Below are 18,704 nucleotides of genomic sequence, written 5' to 3'. Positions count from 1 at the left end.
GCCAACGGCCGGCCCGAGTGGGGGTGTTGGCAGCGTGTGCTGCCCCAGTCTGCAGCCGGGCTGGACACCTGGGGTTCGGGGCCCAGCGTCCGCCCTGCGGCCGCCCTCTAACTATGTCCCCCCGCCCCCCCCCCAGAGCTGCTGGAACTGTGGGCGCAAGGCCAGCGAGACATGCAGCGGCTGCAACGCGGCCCGGTACTGCGGCTCCTTCTGCCAGCACCGGGACTGGGAGAAGCACCACCACGTGTGCGGCCAGAGCCTGCAGGGCCCCGCGGCCGCCGTGGCCGACCCGGGGCCCGCACAGCCCGACGCCGCGGCCGGCCTGGGCCCCTGCCTGCCCGCAGGTGCTGCCAGCCCCAGCGAGGCCAGCTCCGCGGGGCCCTCCCGGCCCGGCTCGCCCGGCCCACCCGGCCCCCTGGACGCCGCGCCCCGCTGACCTCCCCCCACCCCTGGCCCACGGATGCCGTGCCCTCCGGCCCCGCCCGGCCCCCAGCCCGCTGGCCGCTGCCCCCGGCCCTGGGAGCCGCTGCTGCTACCGCTTTTCTCCAAAAGAAAACAGAACCAACAAAAACTGCATCAACGCAACTTCCTCAGCTACCTGACGGTCTCACGCCATGACCGCTCCGAGCGTCCTCAGAGACCCCTGCCAAGCTTTAGCCGGCAGAGCGGCCGGGCCGGAGCATGACCAGCTCGCCCGCCGCCTGTCCCCCTCCCGCTCGGGCGCCCCCCATTTTCCTGTTGATATCACCCTCGTACACTTTCTCTTTAATGAAGAAATCTGTTTGGTGGCTTCTATTTTCAGTGAAGAATTTTGGGGGGTTTTGTGGAACAGACCTACTCAGAAGTGGATGAAGGAAACGGGGGTTTTGTCCCCTTCCTCCTTAAAACGGGAAACAGAAAATTGACATCTTACAGCTGGAGGTCTGAGCCGCCGTGGCCCAGAAGCCACCCCAGGGGCGCGTGGCCGACGCGGTGAAGACGGTAAGAACGATTTCAATTTCCAAGTCGAGAAACATTTTTCAGAGTTTTTTTTTCCTTTAACGTCAAACTCTTTGGCTTTAAGTAGAAATCCAAAAAGGTTTGTCTTTTTTTAAAAAAAAGAAAAAAGAAAAAAAGAAAGGAAGCATACCGGTAAACTACCTTACCAGCTAGCCAGCCAAGGACGCCGGACACACCTCTGCTCCAAAGGAAATCCAAAAAGCAAACACAAGAAGTCAAAATCCAAAATGGTTTTGTCACTGCCAAAGTATCTTGTCCACGGTTTTACTCCACTCTTGGATTTGTTCAGGTGTCGGCCTGTTCTCTTTGATTCTGTGTTTGGGGTTGTGGGGACATTGGGCTTGGAGGGCTTCACTCAACAAGAGGCCCCTTGGGTTGCTCTGCCGCGACGGAGGGCTCCCCACCCACGTGCGTGCGTGTCTGCATGTGTCCGCGCGTGCGGGGGCCGCCCCCGTCTGTCCTCACGCCCTCCGTGAATTCTCTTCACAATGCATGTTTTCCACGCGTGAGAACGCGCTACTGTGTCCTTCCCGGGAGAGAGTAACTCAGACCAAACTGTGACAATCTTTTGGGTTGATTCTTGACTGCGTCTCAAAGCTCGAGGAGACAGCATCCGGGCCTGGGAACTGCTGCTTCTCCATCTCTCCCCCTCTACCTCTCCTCGCACCCCATGAGGCCACCCGCCGCCACCCCGGCCCTGGAGTCTGCTGTCCCCACTCTCCTCTGTGCACACGGTTGCAGAAATAGAAGGAAAACTACACAAAGAAAGCCCTCACCAGACCTGCTGGAGACTTGGTCAGCTGCAGAGAGCCCCGTGTTTCTGTCTAGCTGCTCCTTGGGGGCACGGTCTCTCGGGCCCCCCAGCCCTGTCCCCTCACCCCACTCAGCTGCCCCAACCATCTCAAGGAGGAAATGAAGGAGTAAGGAAGCCCTCCGTGTGCTCCGTGGCAGGACCCACGGCGGATGCGGCCCGCAGTCTGGCATTTTCGTGCATCGCGGCGAGAGAGTCCCAGGACTGCAGTGCAATATGGGGAGTGACCAGCTACTGAAACCGGGGCTCCTGGGGGCCCCGCCGAGAGGCAAGAAGTCAAGAGTATACGCTAATGTGAATGTATATAGTCCTTGCAGAGGTCCAAATAATGATGTTCATGTGGTGATAATAAAGAAGGGATGTTTGCCAAATAAAAACAGAGAAACCGCGGAAATATACAAAGCGTAGGAAGTAGATTTTCAAAGAAATTGGAACTGTGGTCCTGTGAGGGGCGGTGGGTGTGTGTGATTGCTGTGATTCTTCCAGAGCTGTAGGGACTCGTCGTTCGGTCCTGGGAGGAAGGGTTCCATCCAGGGGCCGCAGGTCAGGTGCCATCCCGAATCCTGCCTGACGGTGGAACCTGCATTCTGGAAGTCAAGATAGACCTATCTGATCCTCCAGAAATGTCCCCAGGCTCAAGCCACGGGTCTGTGCACCTGTCGAAAGTTCGCTGTCGTGGGTTTCAGAAAAGCAAGGACCGGTCCGGGATTTGGGCTCTCGATGGAATCCCACCTGTCATGTGTCCAGGCTTCCGTCTTTCTCTCTGGCAAGTGCTGAACCTATGAAAACAGTAGTTTTGGATGTGCACCTTGGAGGCAGGTGCTTTTGGACTCTGTTCCCCAAGGTTGTGTCCAGAGAGTGTCTGCCCTGGGTACACGGGGGGGTCTGGGTGAGCAGGTCTAAGGCCCCGATGACCCATGTCCCTGAGGTCGGGACTGGAGTGAGGCCGCTGGTCTGAGGCGAGGCCTGCAGGAGCCCTCACCTGGGACCCACTGGTCTGTTCTGCCAGCCTGTCTCCCTGCCCCTCACAAGGCCTCCCTCTGGGGGCAAACAGGTGCACCAGGGAGTATAGCATGTCGGCTGGCCGGGGGTGCCCCTGCCACACCAGAGGCCGAGGGTCCGAGTTGGGGCAGACCCTCCCACCCTAGCTGTTGGGCACAGGTCACCCTCCAACCAGCTCTAAAAGGCCATCTTCCTGGTGTGGTTCCCACATCCATGTCCCCTATATCAAGAAGCCAGCCTCCAGGGGGCTGCAGTAGCCCCCGGCATCAAGAGCCGACCCCAGGCTGATGGATGGAGCCCCTGCAGGCTGAGAGCATGGCAGGATCAGAGCATGGCGGCCAGGTGGGGTAGGGGGCCTGCAGTGAGGAAGCTGAGGCCCAGAGCCAGCAGCAGGGAGATACCCTGGTAAGTGCCGTGTCCACCAGGGCTCAGCAGCTCCTTCCACCCAGGGAAGGCTGAGAGGGGCCCTGGGGCTCAGTCCGTGTTTTGGGAGCTTGTGTTCCTGTCCGTCACTGTGCTCAGGCCCCATTCGGCCAAAGACCTCACAGCAGAACCAAACACAGAATCGATAGCTTTGGGGAGGGTCTGTGGCAGAGTTTCTGTTATAGGAGATGGGCTGGAGTGTGCACCTGTCTCGTGTGAAGAGGGGATCTAGCCTCCTACCCTCTGCTCAGAGACTATCATGTCCCGTTACCTCCTGAGCTTATGAACCACTGGGCAGAAGGGCAGCGTGCAAGGGTCTCCTTCCCGCCGGCCACCACCAGGGTTAGACACACAGGTGACCCAAACCCTCAGTGAGATGCAGATGTTCACGGAGGCTCCCTCCCCCTAAATCAAACTAAAAGGGCTCCTCTCCTGTTCTGAGCCCAAAGCTGCCACAGGAAGGCAGAGCGAGGCTGGCAGGTCAGGTGGCAGCCAGAGCGCCCTCGTCCAGAGCCCGGCCACATACGGTGCACAGACGGGGTGGGGGGTGGGGGGAAACAACGGGATGGGTGCTGGCACCCCTAGGCCCTCTCACTCCCCAGTGTGTGACCCCTTGACCTTTCCCACCCCCTCCTCTGCCTCCCCTGTTTCCCATCCTGCCCTGGACCCAGGCTGGCCTTTCCGTTAGGACATGTCACCGTCCCCAGGTGGTGTCTGGGGGGTGTCCGTACAAGGACCAGTGCTGCCTCCTCCACATGTGACTAGGTTGGCGCACCCCAGACCCCATCGGAATAGAGGGTCCCCATCCCCACAGCTCACCAGGACCAAAGGGAAGCCTCAAGTGTTACCAGGAGCAAAGAGGACAGCTGGAGACAGTCTTGGGGGTCCAGAAGGGTCAGGGCCAGGACAACAGGAGCCAGATGCCCAGGCAAGGGGCCTCCCCATGGGATCCTCAGGTGGAGCCACTCACTAGAGGCCTCTAGAGCTTCAGCAGCAGGGGCAGATGGATGGGAGAGGGGCTGGGAGGTATTGGTTTCAGTTTCATCTCAATGACATGGTGGAAAGGGATCAGGACAGGCCCTAACTTTCTCTTTTGCCAGTTTTCCCAAATATATCCTCAAAATGACACCAAAGTCCCTTCATTGTTACCCACCCATCCTGCGTGTTCCAGCCTCCTCTAGGCGGCACGTCTGGCCATTGCTCTGCCCATCCCCCCAGCCAACTACAATTGTTTCTCGATTCTTTTATTTCATCAGCTTTCCCTTCTGACCAATCCAGTCATCTGTCTGGCCATCCATCCACCCACCCACCCATCCATGCACCCCTCCTTCCGTCCATCCATCCATCTATCTGTCCATCCGCCCATCCACCCACCCACCCATCCATCCACCCCTCCTTCCGTCCATCCATCCATCCATCTGTCCGTCCACCCACCCACCCACCCACCCATCCATTCACCCACCTGTCCATGCACCCATCCATTTGTCTATCCGTCCATCCATCCATCCACCCACTCACCTGTCCATCCATCCACCCACCCACCCACCAACTCACCCATTCAGACAAACACCCACCCATTCATCTGTCCATCTATTACTCTATCCCAGCTGCCACTTGATTCTACCCTCCCCCATTCAAACTTTCACTTAATCACCTGTCTCTCCACAATCCACCCCAGTACATACCAGCCACGTATCCTCCATCTCTTCTCTAATCTAACCCACACAGCTATGCCTCAGTCCATCCACCCTGTCCACCTCCATCCACTGAACCCAGAGTAGCATCACCAAGTCCCCCAGTGTTCCAAAGCAACAAGGATCTTCCCATGACCTCGACTGCCCTAAAGGAATCTGCGTATGGGCTCAGCCAGCCTCCCCAGTGCCTCAACCATTGGTCCAGGCCTGCTCCAGGGACAGATAAAGCTCTGCTGCAGGCATTGTGAGTAGACTGGACCAATGTCCTAGCAACAGCTTTGGCCAGTCTGGGCCAGCCTGGCAAGTGTGGTGGCCATGGGCCAGGAGCGCTCACTGGGAGATGGCCCACACACCTGCTCAGGGGCCCTGTGACCAGCGCCACCAGTCAGGGTGAGCACATTCCCGGGCAAGACCCCAGCATTGTGGGTGTCCTGTACTTGTCTCCAAGGGTCACTGCCCGGGGGAGGTGTCCTCAGGAAAGGAGGGGGAGGGGAAGAAAGATGCCAGTGCTCCTGGAGCTCTTCTCCCCGGGTATGCATGGCCCGCTCTGCCTCCTTCCCACTCCCATCTTCCATCCTGGACTACCAGACTCTGGTACCAGACTCTGAAGGGCTCTGGAGAGCTACAGGAACAGACCCTGTCTAAGCTGAATTTGGTTGATGGCATGGGCAGTGGGAGGGGGTGCAGATCTCTGGGACACTAGAGGCCCCGCACTTCCTAGCCCCAGGCTCCCAGGCCACACGAGATATTTTCCAAATGGGGCTGGGAGCAGACAGTGGTCCTGCTAGCAGGATTGGGGGAGAAAACGGAACACAAGGAGCTAGACTGGGGGTGCATACCTGCTGCTATCATCCATCCACCTCATGGGTGAGGCCTGGGGAGCCCAGCATCTGCGACAGCGCCTATTTGGTCCCCCACAGTTCTGGAAAACTCCATTTTGCATGCTTTCTGTTCCTTTTGTTTCAATTTACCTGGCTGCTGGAGTGCCACCCCAAAGACCCCTTGTGATATAACGTCGGGACTCAAATTGGAGCCTGTTTTTTAAATATTAGAACAGAGGCAGTGGACACCCTTGCTGTCCACAGGGACGAGGGGGCCCAGCCAGGCTGGCCTCCAGGGTGTCAGGCCCTGGGAACAGGCTCATGGGGATTGGATGGATTTTTCCTCTTCTCTTTTTTTTTTTTTTTTTTTTAACTCCCCAAAAGGAGTTGGAGCGAGTGTTGGTTCGTTTCCTGTGACGGGTTTTTCTCAGCACTGTGGTACCCATGGCATGCCGTCCCCGTGTGTGTCCCCTGATGTGCTTTGTCTGACCTGGGTGCTGTAAGACGTCATGATTCGGGTCACGTCCGTTATCTGTGTCGTGTAATAAAGCCAACGTTTGCCATCACAGGGCTGTGCCTCTCCTTGGTTCCCAGTGACCGCGGGGAAGCCACGTCTGATGGGGGGGCGCTTTCTCAGTGCCAAGCAAGAGACAAGGCCCTGCCCCATGGGGGTGGTGAAAAAACGGGTGACGTAAGTTGGGGTGTGAATGGGAATGGACCCCCTGGCGCAGTTCACCCACAGCCTCCTGTGCTCCTGCCACGTGGGTGAACTTTCAAAAGCTGTGTCCTCAAGGTGCTCTGGATGACCTTGGGCCCCAGCTGACACCCATGGCTTGTGGCTGTGCCGGGCATGTCCCACAAGACCCTAAAGGAGGACACTGAGGGAAGGGACACCTTGACCCCAAGGAGCCAGGGTGTCACAGCCAGGGTGTCCTGGCTCCCAGGGCAGGTCCTAGCCAGATTTGGATGCCCAGAACTTGGCATTCCTGGTGTGCTGGCAGCCCCTGGGAGGAAGGGGTGTTATTAATACTTGGGCTCCGGCTTGGAACATGATGTATTTGAAAGGCGTCATTGGAAAGGCCAGCATGGGGGCAAGTCTGTCCCCACGCCAGGCCTCTGGCAGGAGCCCCAGCTGGGCCTGGTGTGTCAGCAATCCCAGCGGAGAGCAGGCTGACAGCGTTTTTCCATTGCAGAGATCTGAGCTCAGACGGAGGCTGGTGGCGGGGCGGGCGGTGGGGGGGGGGCCTGAGTCCAGCCAGCTCTTGGCTTGGACACAGCCACCGTGGTGTTCTGCCTCCCTCATGGAAGTGGAGGGCAGCGCCCAGGCCAGAGGCCCTCCATGGGGCCTCCAACCCCCAGGAGGCAGAGAGCCTGGGCCCGGGGCGCTGTCCTCAGTGCAGACATGCATGCTGCCCTTGAGGCACCGTGACCTGCCAGCGGAGACCAAGGGGGAGTCCTGGCAGAAGGAGGAGCAATCAGGGAGGCTTCCTGGAAACAGCGGTGCAGTGCATGTGGCTGTGTGGACTCGGGAGCGAGGGGGTGTGGCCGGCAAGGAGCGCGGTGCTTGAGGAGGCGCGGCAGCCGCTAGGGGCCGAGAGATTCCTCCGGGGTGGAGCGAGAGCAGAGCCCGGAGACCTGGGAAGAGGGCCTGGGCCCGAGGGTAGAGCAGCCTCGGCAGGCGCTCCCACGCCCTCCGCCCAGCTGGGAAAGACTGCCCGGGGCCAGGGCCCTCAGGCCGGCTCCGTGTAAAATGCAGCTCCCCCCAGTCCCAAGTCCCCAGGGAAGCAACCCCAACGGGCCCAGTGTGGACCTACCAGCTATGGCTTGGAGTGGGGGGCTCTGGGCCGGGGTGGGCAGACATGCCCAGAGGGGGCCCCCGTAAACACGGAGCAGGAGCTCCCCCGAGGCTGAGCCAGGCTGAGGCCAGCCAGAGCAGCCGCTCCAGCGAAGACAGATGGAGGCCAGGGCACATGGGGATACAGGCCCACGGCCGCCCTCCAGGGGCGACAAGTGAGGGGCAGAGGCTGGCCTGGAAGCCAGGGACTTTACAAGTGTCCATCACAGATCTGCACCTGATTGTACATTTGTGACCTGTAGTCAGGGCAGGACTCCGGCTCCCACCTGCCCTGGTCCAGAACAAAGGTGGGGGAGGGGAGTGTCCACGGGCAATGGACTGGCGTGTCAAGAGTGGGGATGGGGCCCTACCCTGCCCAGACCACGGGCCTCTGACCTCCTGTGGCACACACCCTGCCCTCACCCCCCCAGGCCTTCGCTCACACTGATCCCTCCACCCACACCGTCCTCGCCCCAGCCTGCCTGACCAGTCCCTCTAGGGCAGCCCCAACGCCGTCTCCTCCAGGAGGCCTGTCCTCACCCTGCTTGTGCACACTTGGGGAATTCACTTCTGCCCGTGTCATCCTACCCGTGGCCTGCCACTGGAGGTGTGACCCTGAGCAGGTGTTGTGGCGAGCGAGGCGGAACTCATGCAGGAGAAGACCGTGCCCGGCCCTGCCTCCGGCGCCAGTCCTCTCTGCACCTCAAGGGTCCTGCGGGAGGAAGAAGGGGCAGGGCCCAGAAGCTGGGGCTGGAAGTCAGCCCCGTGGACTCTCGAGGGAGCCCCTGGCCTGGGGAGGAGCTTAAAACCCTGGGGGAGGGCAGGTGCTGGTGTGGAGGTGAGCGAGGGAGACTGCCTGCCCCCCACTCGCCCACCCACCGATCCACCCATGTGGCATGCGGCCGTTCCTGAGCCACACTCTCTTCCCACCCCCTACCGAGGCCTGGCTGCAAAGCGTTTCCCCAGACCCTGAGGCCCAGGGCTGGGGGGCCTGGAGCAGGGACCCTGAGGCCCTGGGCTGGGGGGCCTGGAGCAGGGCCGAGAAGCCCCCTCTGGGGCCAGGGGGTGGGGACAGGAAGTAGGAGGAGCCAGGGGAAGCAGAGGAAGACCAGGAAGATGAAGATGCAGGCTTCCTCCTGTCTCTCTCGGAGGGGGAGGACCTAGCTAAGTACCGGGTGCTTGACCAGGTAACACCCACGTGGAGCCCAGCGGAGGCCGGCCAGGACCCCAAAAACTCGTGCGTGGGTTTAGGGGGACTGATGGCTGCAGCCCTGACCCTTTTCCAGGCCACTGTCCCTGGCCTGGAAGAGGGTCGTGGGTATGCCCACCCCTGCAAGGCTGGGGAGGATGGCAGGGCCCCAGTCCACACGGCCTTCCTGCTCCCTCCAGCATGTCCCCCTGGAGCCAGTGACCCCGAGGACAGACAGGGTCGGGCCTGTTCCCCTCTGCCCTCCCTCGAGAGGAGCCTAGGGGCCATCCTGCCTCTGGGCTCCAGCCGGGGTCATGCTGGCAGAAGCTGGAGGCCGTCAAACTGAAGCCGTGGGCCATGGAGCAGGGGCCAAGCCGCGGAGGAGGAGGGCGCAGGCGCCACGCTGAGCCCCGGGGCAGGTAGGAGCCAGCGGGCCAGGCCGACCCCTTCGCTGGTGGGTGGGCCACGAGTCCTGGGCACACGGCTCCGAGCCCCCCTCCCTGTCGGTACATCTGGGTGGGCTGCCGCTGCTGTAGGCACAGGGCCAGCCCACAGAGAGAGTCTGGGGTCTCCATGCGTCGGGCCTGGCCAGGGCAGGTGTGCAGTAAGCCCTTCCAGAACAGTCCCTGGGGGTGACGCTCTTCCCCAAGGAGTGAGGAATAAGCCACACACGTGAGGTGCCTGCCCTTAGCAGCTGCCGGGAGCCCCCCGCCTGTGGTGAGACCCGTCCCGAGGACCCCGTCTCTGTAGGTTGCCCCTCTGCCCCGGGACCCCCATGGAGAAGGTGGGGGTCGGACCACAGAGCCGTCTACGTGGGCAATGTGAGTCCGGGAGGGGGCAAGATGGGGCCCCTGCAGTGGGCACCCAGGGTCAGCCACCTCCTCCTGGCTTTGAGGGTTACAGAAAGAGACACAGGCCCAGGAGGGGAGAAGCCAGAGGGCACGACCTGACTGGGGGGTGGGCTGCCCCAGGAGGGAGCGTGGGCCCCACGCCCTCAGGCATTCTGGTTTCCTGACGGGAGCTGGGATTCAGCACTGCCATGGGCATCTCCCGTGGGCCAGTCACGCTGGCCACAAATCCCACTTTAAAAAGCCACCTGTTGTCTGAACAGGCCAGACGAACTCCATCTCACACGTGGAGGGCGGACGTCTCTCTGCAGCCCACCCCCAGCCGGGGTGGGGGGCCGAGGCCGCGGCTACTAACTCCACCCCGAGGTCCAGTCAACCTCTCTACCGAGAAGACATGCTGTGGGAGCCCCCGGGAGGGCGAGGCCTCTGCGGGAGGCCCCCCCCACCAGGGGCCCGTGCCTGTGGCAGGTGGACTGCGGGGGCACAGCGGAGCATCTGGAAGCCTACTTCAACCCCTGCGGGGAGGGCCACCAGGTCACCGTCCTGTGCAGCAAGCTCTCCGGACACCCCAAGGGGTCAGTGCCAGCCAGGCAATGGGGAGTGGGGGGTGGGGGGGGCTCAGGGAGGGCGGCTCTGGAGGGGCCAGGCGCCCTGGGGTACTGTGGAGCCCAGGCATCCCGGGCCATCCCGGGCGTGGCCCTCGCCCACCCGAGCTATGCCTACATGGAGTTTGCCGCCAAGAGCTCAGCCCAGGCCTCAGCGGAGCTGGATGAGAGCATCTTCCGAGGCCAAGTCATCAAGGTGTGTCCCCTAAACCACGTTAACCCATGAATCCCTGGGGGACCAGGAAACGCAGGCACAGGGAGAAGCCACGACCCTTCTCCACTCCCCCAGTGTCTCTGGGCCCATCGGCGGCCGGGGGGGGCGGGGGGCGGTGGCTGCCTGCCTCAGGGCCCAGCGGGCGCACTGCATGGCGCATTGGCGAGGCACTCTTCCCCAGCTGGACACTTAGGGGATGCTGGGTCCACAGGGGCACATCACCTGACCATGTCTCTGGCTGGACAGTTCAGGTCTGAGTGGGAATTTTGAGGAGGCTGGGAACAAGTTAAGGTCTGATGCCCCAGAGCTCCACGCCCAGGAGCTGCGGGGTGTAACCGCTACACAGCTGCCTGTGAGCCTCCAGTGGAGAAACCCAAGAAGGCTTCCTGGAGGCAGCTTTAGCCCTGGGCTCTGCCCTGCGCTCCATTAAGGCTGCGCTGAGGAGGCGGGAAGGAGAACAAGTGTCTCAGAGGGACTCAGCCTTCGGCTCCAGGTGCTGCCCAAAAGGACCAACTGGCCGGGGATCAGCTCCACGGACCGCGGGGGCTTGGAAGGACAGCGAGGCGCCAGAGGAGGACCCTTCCCCCGCAGCAGTCTCCGGGGCAGGGCCCGCTTCAGACCACGAAGTTGGAACCGGTGGGCGGAACCCGGGGCGGGGGCGGGGCCTGCTTCAGACCGCGGGGGCGGAGCCGGTGGGTGGGGCCTGCGGGTGAGCCCGGGGGCGGGGGCAACCCGGGGCGGGGGCGGGGCCTGCTTCAGACCGCGGGGGCGGAGCCGGTGGGTGGGGCCTGCGGCTGAGCCCGGGGGCGGGGGCAACCCGGGGCGGGGGCGGGGCCTGCTTCAGACCGCGGGGGCGGAGCCGGTGGGGGGGCGGGGCGGGGCCTGCGCTCTCGTCCCCTTTTCTCTACGCAGGGGCAGTGGAAGTGCCTGTGGTATTCGCCATATTGAAGGGAGAATGCGATTTTGAGAGCGGGGCCGGGGTGGGTCAGGAGTAAACAGCTGTGCTCTTGGCGGGAATAACTGCGCAGCGCCCCCAGCCGGAGCCCCAAGTCTGCATGAAGCCGGACACCACGGGGGTGCAGGTGGGTCCTGTGCCAGTCGGGGCTTTGGAAGGCACTGGGCAAAGCTTCAGGCAGCTGGCGCTGAGTCAGCTTGGGGATCTCCAAGTCTTTTTAAAGAAAACTAGAAATGTGTCTTAATGGTAAAGCATAAATCAAATTTCAATAGTTTTTAAAAGCACGTGACAGCAGGCCTCCCAGCGCAGGCCTGGTGGCCTCCGGGTCTGTGCTGTCCCCCACAGTGAGGGACACAGTGTGAGGCGCTGTGGGAGGGCACGCACCTTGGGCTCCTGGCCCAGGCCTGGCCCTTGTCAGAAGTTCCGCACGCTGGGCACTCCGACTGCGGCCCCTCTGCCACAGACACACCCCACCTCCTCCCTGAATTGCAGTATGTGCTCCTTCGCACTGCAGGGCTGGGGAAGGAAGCTGCCTTTGCTCTGGACCTAAGTAGCTGCCAAGGAACCCTCGCTGGGCTGTTCCAGAGCCACTCGCCTTGTTAGCCTACCTACCAGTTCCTTAAGCGCGCAACAGAGCTGCTAGGGCTGCAATCCACGGGGGGTCCACAGGTGGGGTGGGGGGACGGCCACCCCTTGGCTCTCCACCCGCGTTTGTCTCTGGCGTCCTCTCTCAGGCCAGCTTCTCACTCCCCGTGATCTGGGGTCAAGTCTGCTCTTGAGTGGGGTGAACGATGCCCCCCTAAAAAAATGTCCACACCCTAACATCCAGAACCTGCGAATGTGACCTTACTTGGGAAAAGGTCAGGATCATCCTGGATCATCTGGGTGGACCCTAAATCCAATGAGACACATACCCACAGAGAGGATGTGGAGAAAGAGGCAGAGCTTGTAGCGTTGTGTCTGTAAGCCGAGAACCTGCTGGTGGCCATCAGGAGCTGGACAGGAACGGACCAGATCCTCCCTCAGAACCTCCCAAAGGAACCGGCCCTGCTGACTCGATTCCTGACTCTGGCCTCCGGAACTGGGAGGACATTTCTTTGTTGTCTCCTGCCCACTGGCTCACTCATAGGTGCACACCCCATGAGAAGGTAGGAAGGAGGGGCTGAGTGTCAGGGCAGAGCCGGGCGTGGCCTGGACCAGGTGCAATCAGGAGGGCGCTGACGAGGCTCGCCACCCAGACACAGTTCCCTGGGCTGAAGCTTACGTGGCACCGTGCAGGTGACACCGGATCCTGCCTGCTCGGCACCGAGGGGCTGCTCTTCCTCCGCGGCGAGGGGGGATTTGCCTCCGTCTTGAGGCACTCACTGTGCACGCTGGCAGTCTCCACCCCACCCCAAGCTGGTTCCTTTCCAGAAGTGTTTTCCTGACCCCTTCTGTGTGGCTGCTCTGAGGAGAGAGCGGGCCTAGGAGTCCCTCCTCTCTCCTTGGTTTCAGGCCCCAGCCGACCAAGATGGAGGGAGGCTGGAGAACACTCCTGACTTGGCGGCCACCTGGGTGGCGAGGGCTCCAAGCTGTGAGCTGCTGAGTGGACTTGTGTGGCTCTGCCTGGAGAAGACGGAGACACACAGGCTTCCTGTCTGGTCAGGGGCAGAAGGACGGACAGGGAGCAGTCACCCACAACAGCTAGGAGCTGACTGGGAGCTGCACCTAACGGGGCTCAGCTCTAGGGTGGAGGGACGGGCAGGCAGTGGCCCACAAGGAGGCTGGCCTCAAGGCAGAGAACTACAAAATGATGATGGGAAACCCCCACAGGACAGTTCCGTTGGCAGCACATGGGCCAGCACATTACTTCTGAGCCCTGCTTTTCTCAGGCTTAAAACGGGATGCTACCTAACGATGTGCGTGAAAGCTCCTGAATGTAAAGCACGTTTAAGGGCTGGTCTGGCTGCACCTACAGAAAAACCCAAATAGCAGTGGCTTCAACAAGATAGCAGTTTATTTTATTTTCCTCTACAAAATGCTGACCATAAAAAGTCCTGGCCTATGTCAGCAAAACCCCTGTTCCTTCTAGCTTTCTGCTCTCCATCCTTAGGAGATAAAGCTTTTCCTCATGCTTTCAAGAGGGCTGCCTTAGCTCCAGCCATCACATCCAAGATCCAGAAGGGAAAAGATGAGGGAAGGGTACTCCATGTGCTAGCTGAATCCCCCTTCAAAGTATCTTTCTTGCAAGTCTCTCCCAACACCATCCACTTTCATGCCATACCTACCCTTGTGTGCCATGGAGAGTAGGAAATATCTTCTGTCTAGCCAATTGTAGCCAATAACACTGGGGCTTTGTTAGCAAAGAAGCAAGCTGGCAACCTGCAGGGCCCCCGACAGCCACCACTCAGGCAGGAGCAATTACTACCAAAGCTCAACCAAAGGTGTGCGGGTGGCATCTGAACCAGCGCCTGTTGGTCGGTGCCTCTCAGTCCACCTGCACCGGGAGGTGGTGTGCTGGGACCTGTGTTTAATGCCCACTCCTGCCTGAGTTCTCCCTCTACTTCTCTGATTTTGAACACGACTCCCGTGTTCCTCAGACGGGAAGGGAAGGCAGTGCAGAGGTGTGCAAGTTTCATCCTGGCACCAGCAGCCTTTCCTGTTGCCCAGGGGTCCCGAAGCTGCCCTCCTCCTGTCAGAGGCCTTCTGTGGCGCCCTGAAAAGGGGAGGGAGGGATCGCAGCTGTCTTGGGGCCGAGACTCAAAGCCAGTGTGCTGAACAAATGATAAAGGGTACTAGAGCCTGGGCCAGCTGATCCCAGAAGGCACTGTCACCTGGACTTGGCCGAGCAGGCCTCTGGGGAGGCAGAGTGCAGAAATCCAATCACGCCAGCTCCGTCCCAAAAGTGACCCCTCCCCCCCGCCAGCTCGGGGTGGGGGGGTGGGGGGGGCGGGCCCCGCAGGGGCAGCAAGTGAGCGGGGACTCCTCTAACCCAGCCGGGCCCTCGGGCCGTGAGGAACTGCCGGGTGCTCACCAAGGAAGAGGCCTCTGGGACTGCTCACTCCGTCCTCAGCAAGCCAGAGGCAACCTACGAGCCGAGCCAAAGCTCCCTCGCTCTGTGAGGGGTGCCTCCTGAGGCCAGGCGCAAGACTGGAGACATGAAGGCCCCTCCCTGCGGGGGAGGTGTGTGGGCCGTGTGGGGAGCAGGGGAAGGAGGGCCCTCTAGATCTGGCTCTGGCCAGGTCAGCCTCTGGAGCAGAGGCCCACCCACAGGTCCCTCTGCACCTCCCTCTGCTCCCCCTGCAGCTGCAGCATCTTTAGGGCCCGAAGCTCCGTGGGCTCGCCACCCCCTCCCCCCCGTCCCTTCGTGCCTCCCTGCTCTGTCCGGTCCCCAAGCAGTGCACCATCCTGGAGAGTCCCGCGCTATGCTCTCTTCAGTTAAACTCTGCTGACACAAGGAAAACGCCAAATCTAATCTCAGAGGACCTTTAGTCTGCACGCACCCGTGCCTGAGACCTTGCCCCCAGGCAGCCCGTCTGTGGCGCTTGGGAATAGGCAAATGATCATGAATCTCCATCGGAGCAGTACAGTTATGCCCACAGGGCCTCTCCAGCACGGCAGCAGGGAGCTCGCTCAGCACACCTGGATCATCATGGACGTCACCATGCTATCGAAGGCCCTGAGGACAGAGACAGCCGTCAGAGGAGCGGCTGGGGCTCTGCAGCACCGCCCATGACCCGGGACTGGGAGAGCCCCTCCCCAGTCAGGCACACTCGGCTGCGAGGCCAGTGTCCTGCCACCCCGGCAGCGGGAAGCTAAGTCTCGTGCCCCCTCACACCCTACGCGGTTCCCGCAGTCCTGCCGCGGCTGGATCCCCAGGGCGGGGTGGAGGGGCAGGGGCTGTCCCTGTCCTGCACATGGGGTTCTCCGTACCAGCACCTGCTTCTCTCACCCGGGGCCCAGGATGAACTGAGACACAGCGTCATGGCTGAAGGAAGGCGCCATGGGAAGGGCCTGGCTCAGGTCACCGCAGGATCCTCTCACCTAATGGCTACAAGGAGCCCCTTGGGAACCACATGTAGGAACGTAAGGAATTCCCAGGAGCAGATGTGGAATGTGTGCGTGGGAACGCTTCTTTATACAATCGTTGTGATGTCCCAATGTCATGTCTGTCTATTGGAGGACTATGTGGAAGATACCGACGATCCAATTTCCTAACTATTCAAGTTCAACGACCAAGACAAATGGGGCAGGAACAAGACGTTTTCTCACAAAGGCCTGCAACATGCCTGGTCCCTTCCTGGGTTCTGTGGGGGCTCTTGGACTAACTGGGCATACCTGGGAAACTGAGAGGGCAAGGTCTGTGCCCCGCCCTGACCCCCAATCCTCTCCCGTCTGTTTTATATATTGGACATCCATGTAAGAGCTTATTGGGAAAACAGGGTTCTGCTGCTTCAGAATGACTCACTCCTTAGAGGAACGATGCCCCTTGCTGAAACAGACCTTCCCTCCTGCACGTTGAGAACAACGGTTCTCAGCAAGGAAGGGTCTGCACAGCAGTCAGCTCACCTGGACTGAATGCGGTCCCCGGGGTTGTAGAAGGGATTGCACATCACATCCGTGTAGGAATTGTGCAGCTTCCGGAACATCTGAGACAAGAACCAATGGTGTCAGTTCACGGGTACACACGGCTGCTGCCAAATTTCTGACTTCTCAGCATTTGAAAACAAAGTGAAAAAGAGAAAACGCACTGGCCCAGGCACAGCCTGCAAACACCCCCGTACTTACACTGCGGATCTCATTGTCTCGAAGCGCTGTGTTGGAGGAATCCACCACCATGACAAACTTCACCTTGGAGTTGGTCACGTAGCCATACCTGCACAGCTGGTTAGGGAACATGCATTTAACTCAGGGACTCTATGACACCACAAGACACTGCACCACCATGGAGGGTGTGTGAGCCGAGGACCATCTGTGCACAGCCCCTGGCTCCAAAGCCACTTTGGAAAAACAGGACAAGCTTGCATCACAGAAGGGGCCCCAGGTACCTCCCACAATACCGGTAGGTCCCCACGGGCCATACTAGGTGGACCACACACTTCCTTGGGGCAGTTTTTGGCATTTACGGGAGGCAGCTAAGCCTTGTTCAGACTTAAGCTTTGGGGCCCACCTGCCCAGCCCGTGGGGCACCTCAGCTTCGTTCTCAATCACTTCCTGGCCCAGCAGTGCTAACTGCAAAACTAGAGGCCCAAGAGTCAGGCAGATCCTGCCTAAAGCACCCACGCCACAAAAGTCCACTTTATCTGATAGAACAGTGGCTCCCGGGCACATGTCACGGAAGGCAAGCTACATTACTACTTGTGGGGCTGTCTTTGCACTCCATGGGTTTCATGCCATTTGTCCCAAGGGACTGGTCAAGTTATGACGGGGGCCTATGGGGCTGGGCCTGGTGACAGGAGAACTGTCCTTGCTCAGAGGTGGTGGCCCAGCAGACAGCCTGGAAAGCTGTCCTCACAGGCATGAAGGAGGAAGGTTCCTGGTTCTTCCGCAAACCAGACAAGGGACAGATGCAGACTGCCACACTTCTCCAGGGAATTCATGCCCAGCTTTTCCCACATTATCCTCCCAAGTAAAAAACGGTGTGAAGTCTCAATTAGCCTCCAGCTGCCCTAATTCCCTTTGGTTGAAAGCTCTCACGTTCTTTCCAAGCGACACTGGGTCTTTCAAGGTCACCTGATCCTACAGTACACTTTGAAACTGGAGGTGGGATCTCCAAACGTGAAACCCTGTGGAGAGAGACCACCAGCTGGCAGGGCCCCCACCAGGTGTGAAGGATACACCTTGTAGTCCTCTGTGGGGTACAGCAGGCCCAGGTAGAGCTCCCTCTGGTCCACCAAGGCCTTCCCCATGGCAGAGATCTTCTCGTCCACCACGTCCAGGGACGTATGCACCATGTAGTGGAACTTCAGCTCATTCTCGGTGGGGATGCTGCGGATGTAAAGAGGGTAATTCTGCAAGAAAGGGTGCGGAACTGAGATGCTGAGAAACCACTCTGGGCACACAGGCCTTGAGGACGAGGCCCCAGAGCACTCAGAACGGAGAACTGGCCAAGAGCCAATTAGCCACAGGGACACACACTCTCATTCTCTGAAAGTCACTGCTTACTCCTCCAAAGTGCTGTAGGCAGTGTCTCTGGGGAGCTGTTTCCCTATACGCTCTCTTCACGCTGGCAGAAGCACTGACGTGCCCTCTCACTAAACCCTGTCCAGGCTCAGCTCAAACCACCCCTCACCTCTGCATGGCCAATTCCTACCATCCTAACCCGAGGGGTTAACAGGTCTTACTAGGGCCCCCACATGCCACGATTCCCTGGTTCTGTCCCGTGCCTGATGCTGCAAAGATAAACACAATGTGTCCCTATGCTAACGGGGCTGATCTCTGGTGAGGGGCAGGCCACAAACCCAACAAATACATGACATGTCATGTGCTAAGGCAGAAGGCATCCCTTGAAGAACTTCCAGAGGGACCACCTCCTAAGCCTGCTCTTTCAGAAGACACAGGAAACCGCGCTCAGTCTTAGCGTTCAGAAACAGCTTTCTGGAGGAAATGACATCTATGGTGGCCAGCTGAGAAGACGGCAGTGGGTTTCCAAGGGCAAAGGCCCAGAGGTGAGAAAGCAGAGCCTGTCAGGGGAGCTGCGGGTCGGAGTGGCTGGAAGGGCTGGCCAGGGGACAAGGGGATGAGGCGACTCAGTTATTCCGACGCTACCGTGAGGCCATGAGAAGCCCCTGGAGGGATCTGGGGCCGGGGCGAGACTCGCTACTCGCTCCAGTGAGGTTTTTACAACAGCGCCGGGGCGGCCGTGCGGAGAGGAGGCCGCCGGCCGCGCAGCGGGCGGGAGAGCGCAGCGCAGCGCAGCAGGATGTGCTCCCGTGGACGGCGAGGCCCGGCAGCGAGAGCAACGGGGCCCGCGGACGGCGGACGGACGGGGGGACGCCGGCGGGGGCCCCGGGCCCTGCGCTCGCCCGGGGCCGACACTCCAGCCGCCGCAGACGCGGGCGCCCGGCCGGAGCCTGCCCCCGCCCCGCCCCCAGCTCGGCGCCGCAGAGCCCGTTCCTGCGGAGCCCGCGGGGCAGGCGGCGAGGCGGGGGCCCGGGCCGGGGCCCCGCAGCCCGCCGTCCCGCCGGGGCCGGAGCGGCACGGGCCCGCCCGCATACGCACCTCCTTCGCGATCACCGCCACGCACACCGCCATCTTGGAGGCCCGGTCGGCCGCGTCACGTGACCCCGCCGCCGGTCACGCGGCCGCCTTGGTTCCGCCCCGCCGCCCG

General features: G+C 60.9%; 3 protein-coding genes across 5 annotated transcripts in view; 2 read left to right on the top strand and 1 right to left on the bottom strand.

The window, feature by feature from the left end:
- Positions 1 to 4,547, top strand: part of CBFA2T3 (CBFA2/RUNX1 partner transcriptional co-repressor 3) — an 89,916-nt gene extending 85,369 nt beyond the window's left edge. For both annotated transcript variants that reach the window (XM_028091039.2, XM_088027545.1), the window contains one exon: positions 137 to 4,547. In XM_028091039.2, coding sequence (XP_027946840.2) covers positions 137 to 436 — 300 coding nt within the window. In that variant the 3' untranslated portion in view covers positions 437 to 4,547. The remainder of the gene's footprint in view (positions 1 to 136) is intronic.
- A 4,296-nt stretch (positions 4,548 to 8,843) lies between these two features.
- Positions 8,844 to 11,238, top strand: PABPN1L (PABPN1 like, cytoplasmic). The gene is made up of 6 exons (XM_088026924.1): positions 8,844 to 8,902; positions 9,468 to 9,594; positions 10,090 to 10,196; positions 10,335 to 10,422; positions 10,934 to 11,149; positions 11,200 to 11,238. The coding sequence occupies exons 1-6, from the start codon at positions 8,844 to 8,846 to the stop codon at positions 11,236 to 11,238; spliced, it is 636 nt and encodes a 211-aa protein (XP_087883050.1).
- A 2,135-nt stretch (positions 11,239 to 13,373) lies between these two features.
- Positions 13,374 to 18,694, bottom strand: TRAPPC2L (trafficking protein particle complex subunit 2L). 2 transcript variants are annotated; one of them, XM_028091189.2, is made up of 5 exons: positions 18,596 to 18,694; positions 17,213 to 17,385; positions 16,163 to 16,250; positions 15,944 to 16,023; positions 13,374 to 15,053 (listed from the first exon to the last, which is right to left on the bottom strand). In XM_028091189.2, the coding sequence occupies exons 1-5, from the start codon at positions 18,626 to 18,628 to the stop codon at positions 15,008 to 15,010; spliced, it is 420 nt and encodes a 139-aa protein (XP_027946990.1). In that variant the 5' UTR covers positions 18,629 to 18,694; the 3' UTR covers positions 13,374 to 15,007. The 2 variants fall into 2 exon arrangements, with proteins under 2 accessions (XP_027946990.1, XP_087883663.1); XM_088027537.1 differs by having other exon boundaries at positions 17,213 to 17,362; positions 18,596 to 18,670.
- Between the last annotated feature and the right edge of the window lie 10 nt (positions 18,695 to 18,704).

The sequence above is a fragment of the Eumetopias jubatus genome, unplaced genomic scaffold, assembly GCF_037043125.1.
Source record: "Eumetopias jubatus isolate StellerSeaLion01/CBP00866 unplaced genomic scaffold, mEumJub1_p1.0 scaffold_10, whole genome shotgun sequence".
NCBI classification, from domain to species: Eukaryota; Metazoa; Chordata; class Mammalia; order Carnivora; family Otariidae; genus Eumetopias; species Eumetopias jubatus.
The sequence above is the reverse complement of the archived record's forward strand: the minus strand, read 5'-3'. Positions and strand labels throughout refer to the sequence as shown.

What these genes read in the sequence shown, in the direction of transcription:
- PABPN1L (XM_088026924.1), top strand. Translation starts at nt 8,844, where the DNA reads ATGGCTGCAGCCCTGACCCTTTTCCAGGCCACTGTCCCTGGCCTGGAA. An exon ending in GGCCTGGAAGAGGGTCGTGG is followed by an intron (nt 8,903 to 9,467) that starts GTATGCCCACCC and finishes TGCCCTTAGCAG; the next exon opens with CTGCCGGGAGCCCCCCGCCT. An exon ending in CCGGTGGGTGGGGCCTGCGG is followed by an intron (nt 11,150 to 11,199) that starts GTGAGCCCGGGG and finishes GGCCTGCTTCAG; the next exon opens with ACCGCGGGGGCGGAGCCGGT.
- TRAPPC2L (XM_028091189.2), bottom strand. Translation starts at nt 18,628, where the DNA reads ATGGCGGTGTGCGTGGCGGTGATCGCGAAGGAG. An exon ending in TGGCGGTGATCGCGAAGGAG is followed by an intron (nt 17,386 to 18,595) that starts GTGCGTATGCGG and finishes CCTTTCTTGCAG; the next exon opens with AATTACCCTCTTTACATCCG. An exon ending in GAGACAATGAGATCCGCAGT is followed by an intron (nt 16,024 to 16,162) that starts GTAAGTACGGGG and finishes TTCTTGTCTCAG; the next exon opens with ATGTTCCGGAAGCTGCACAA.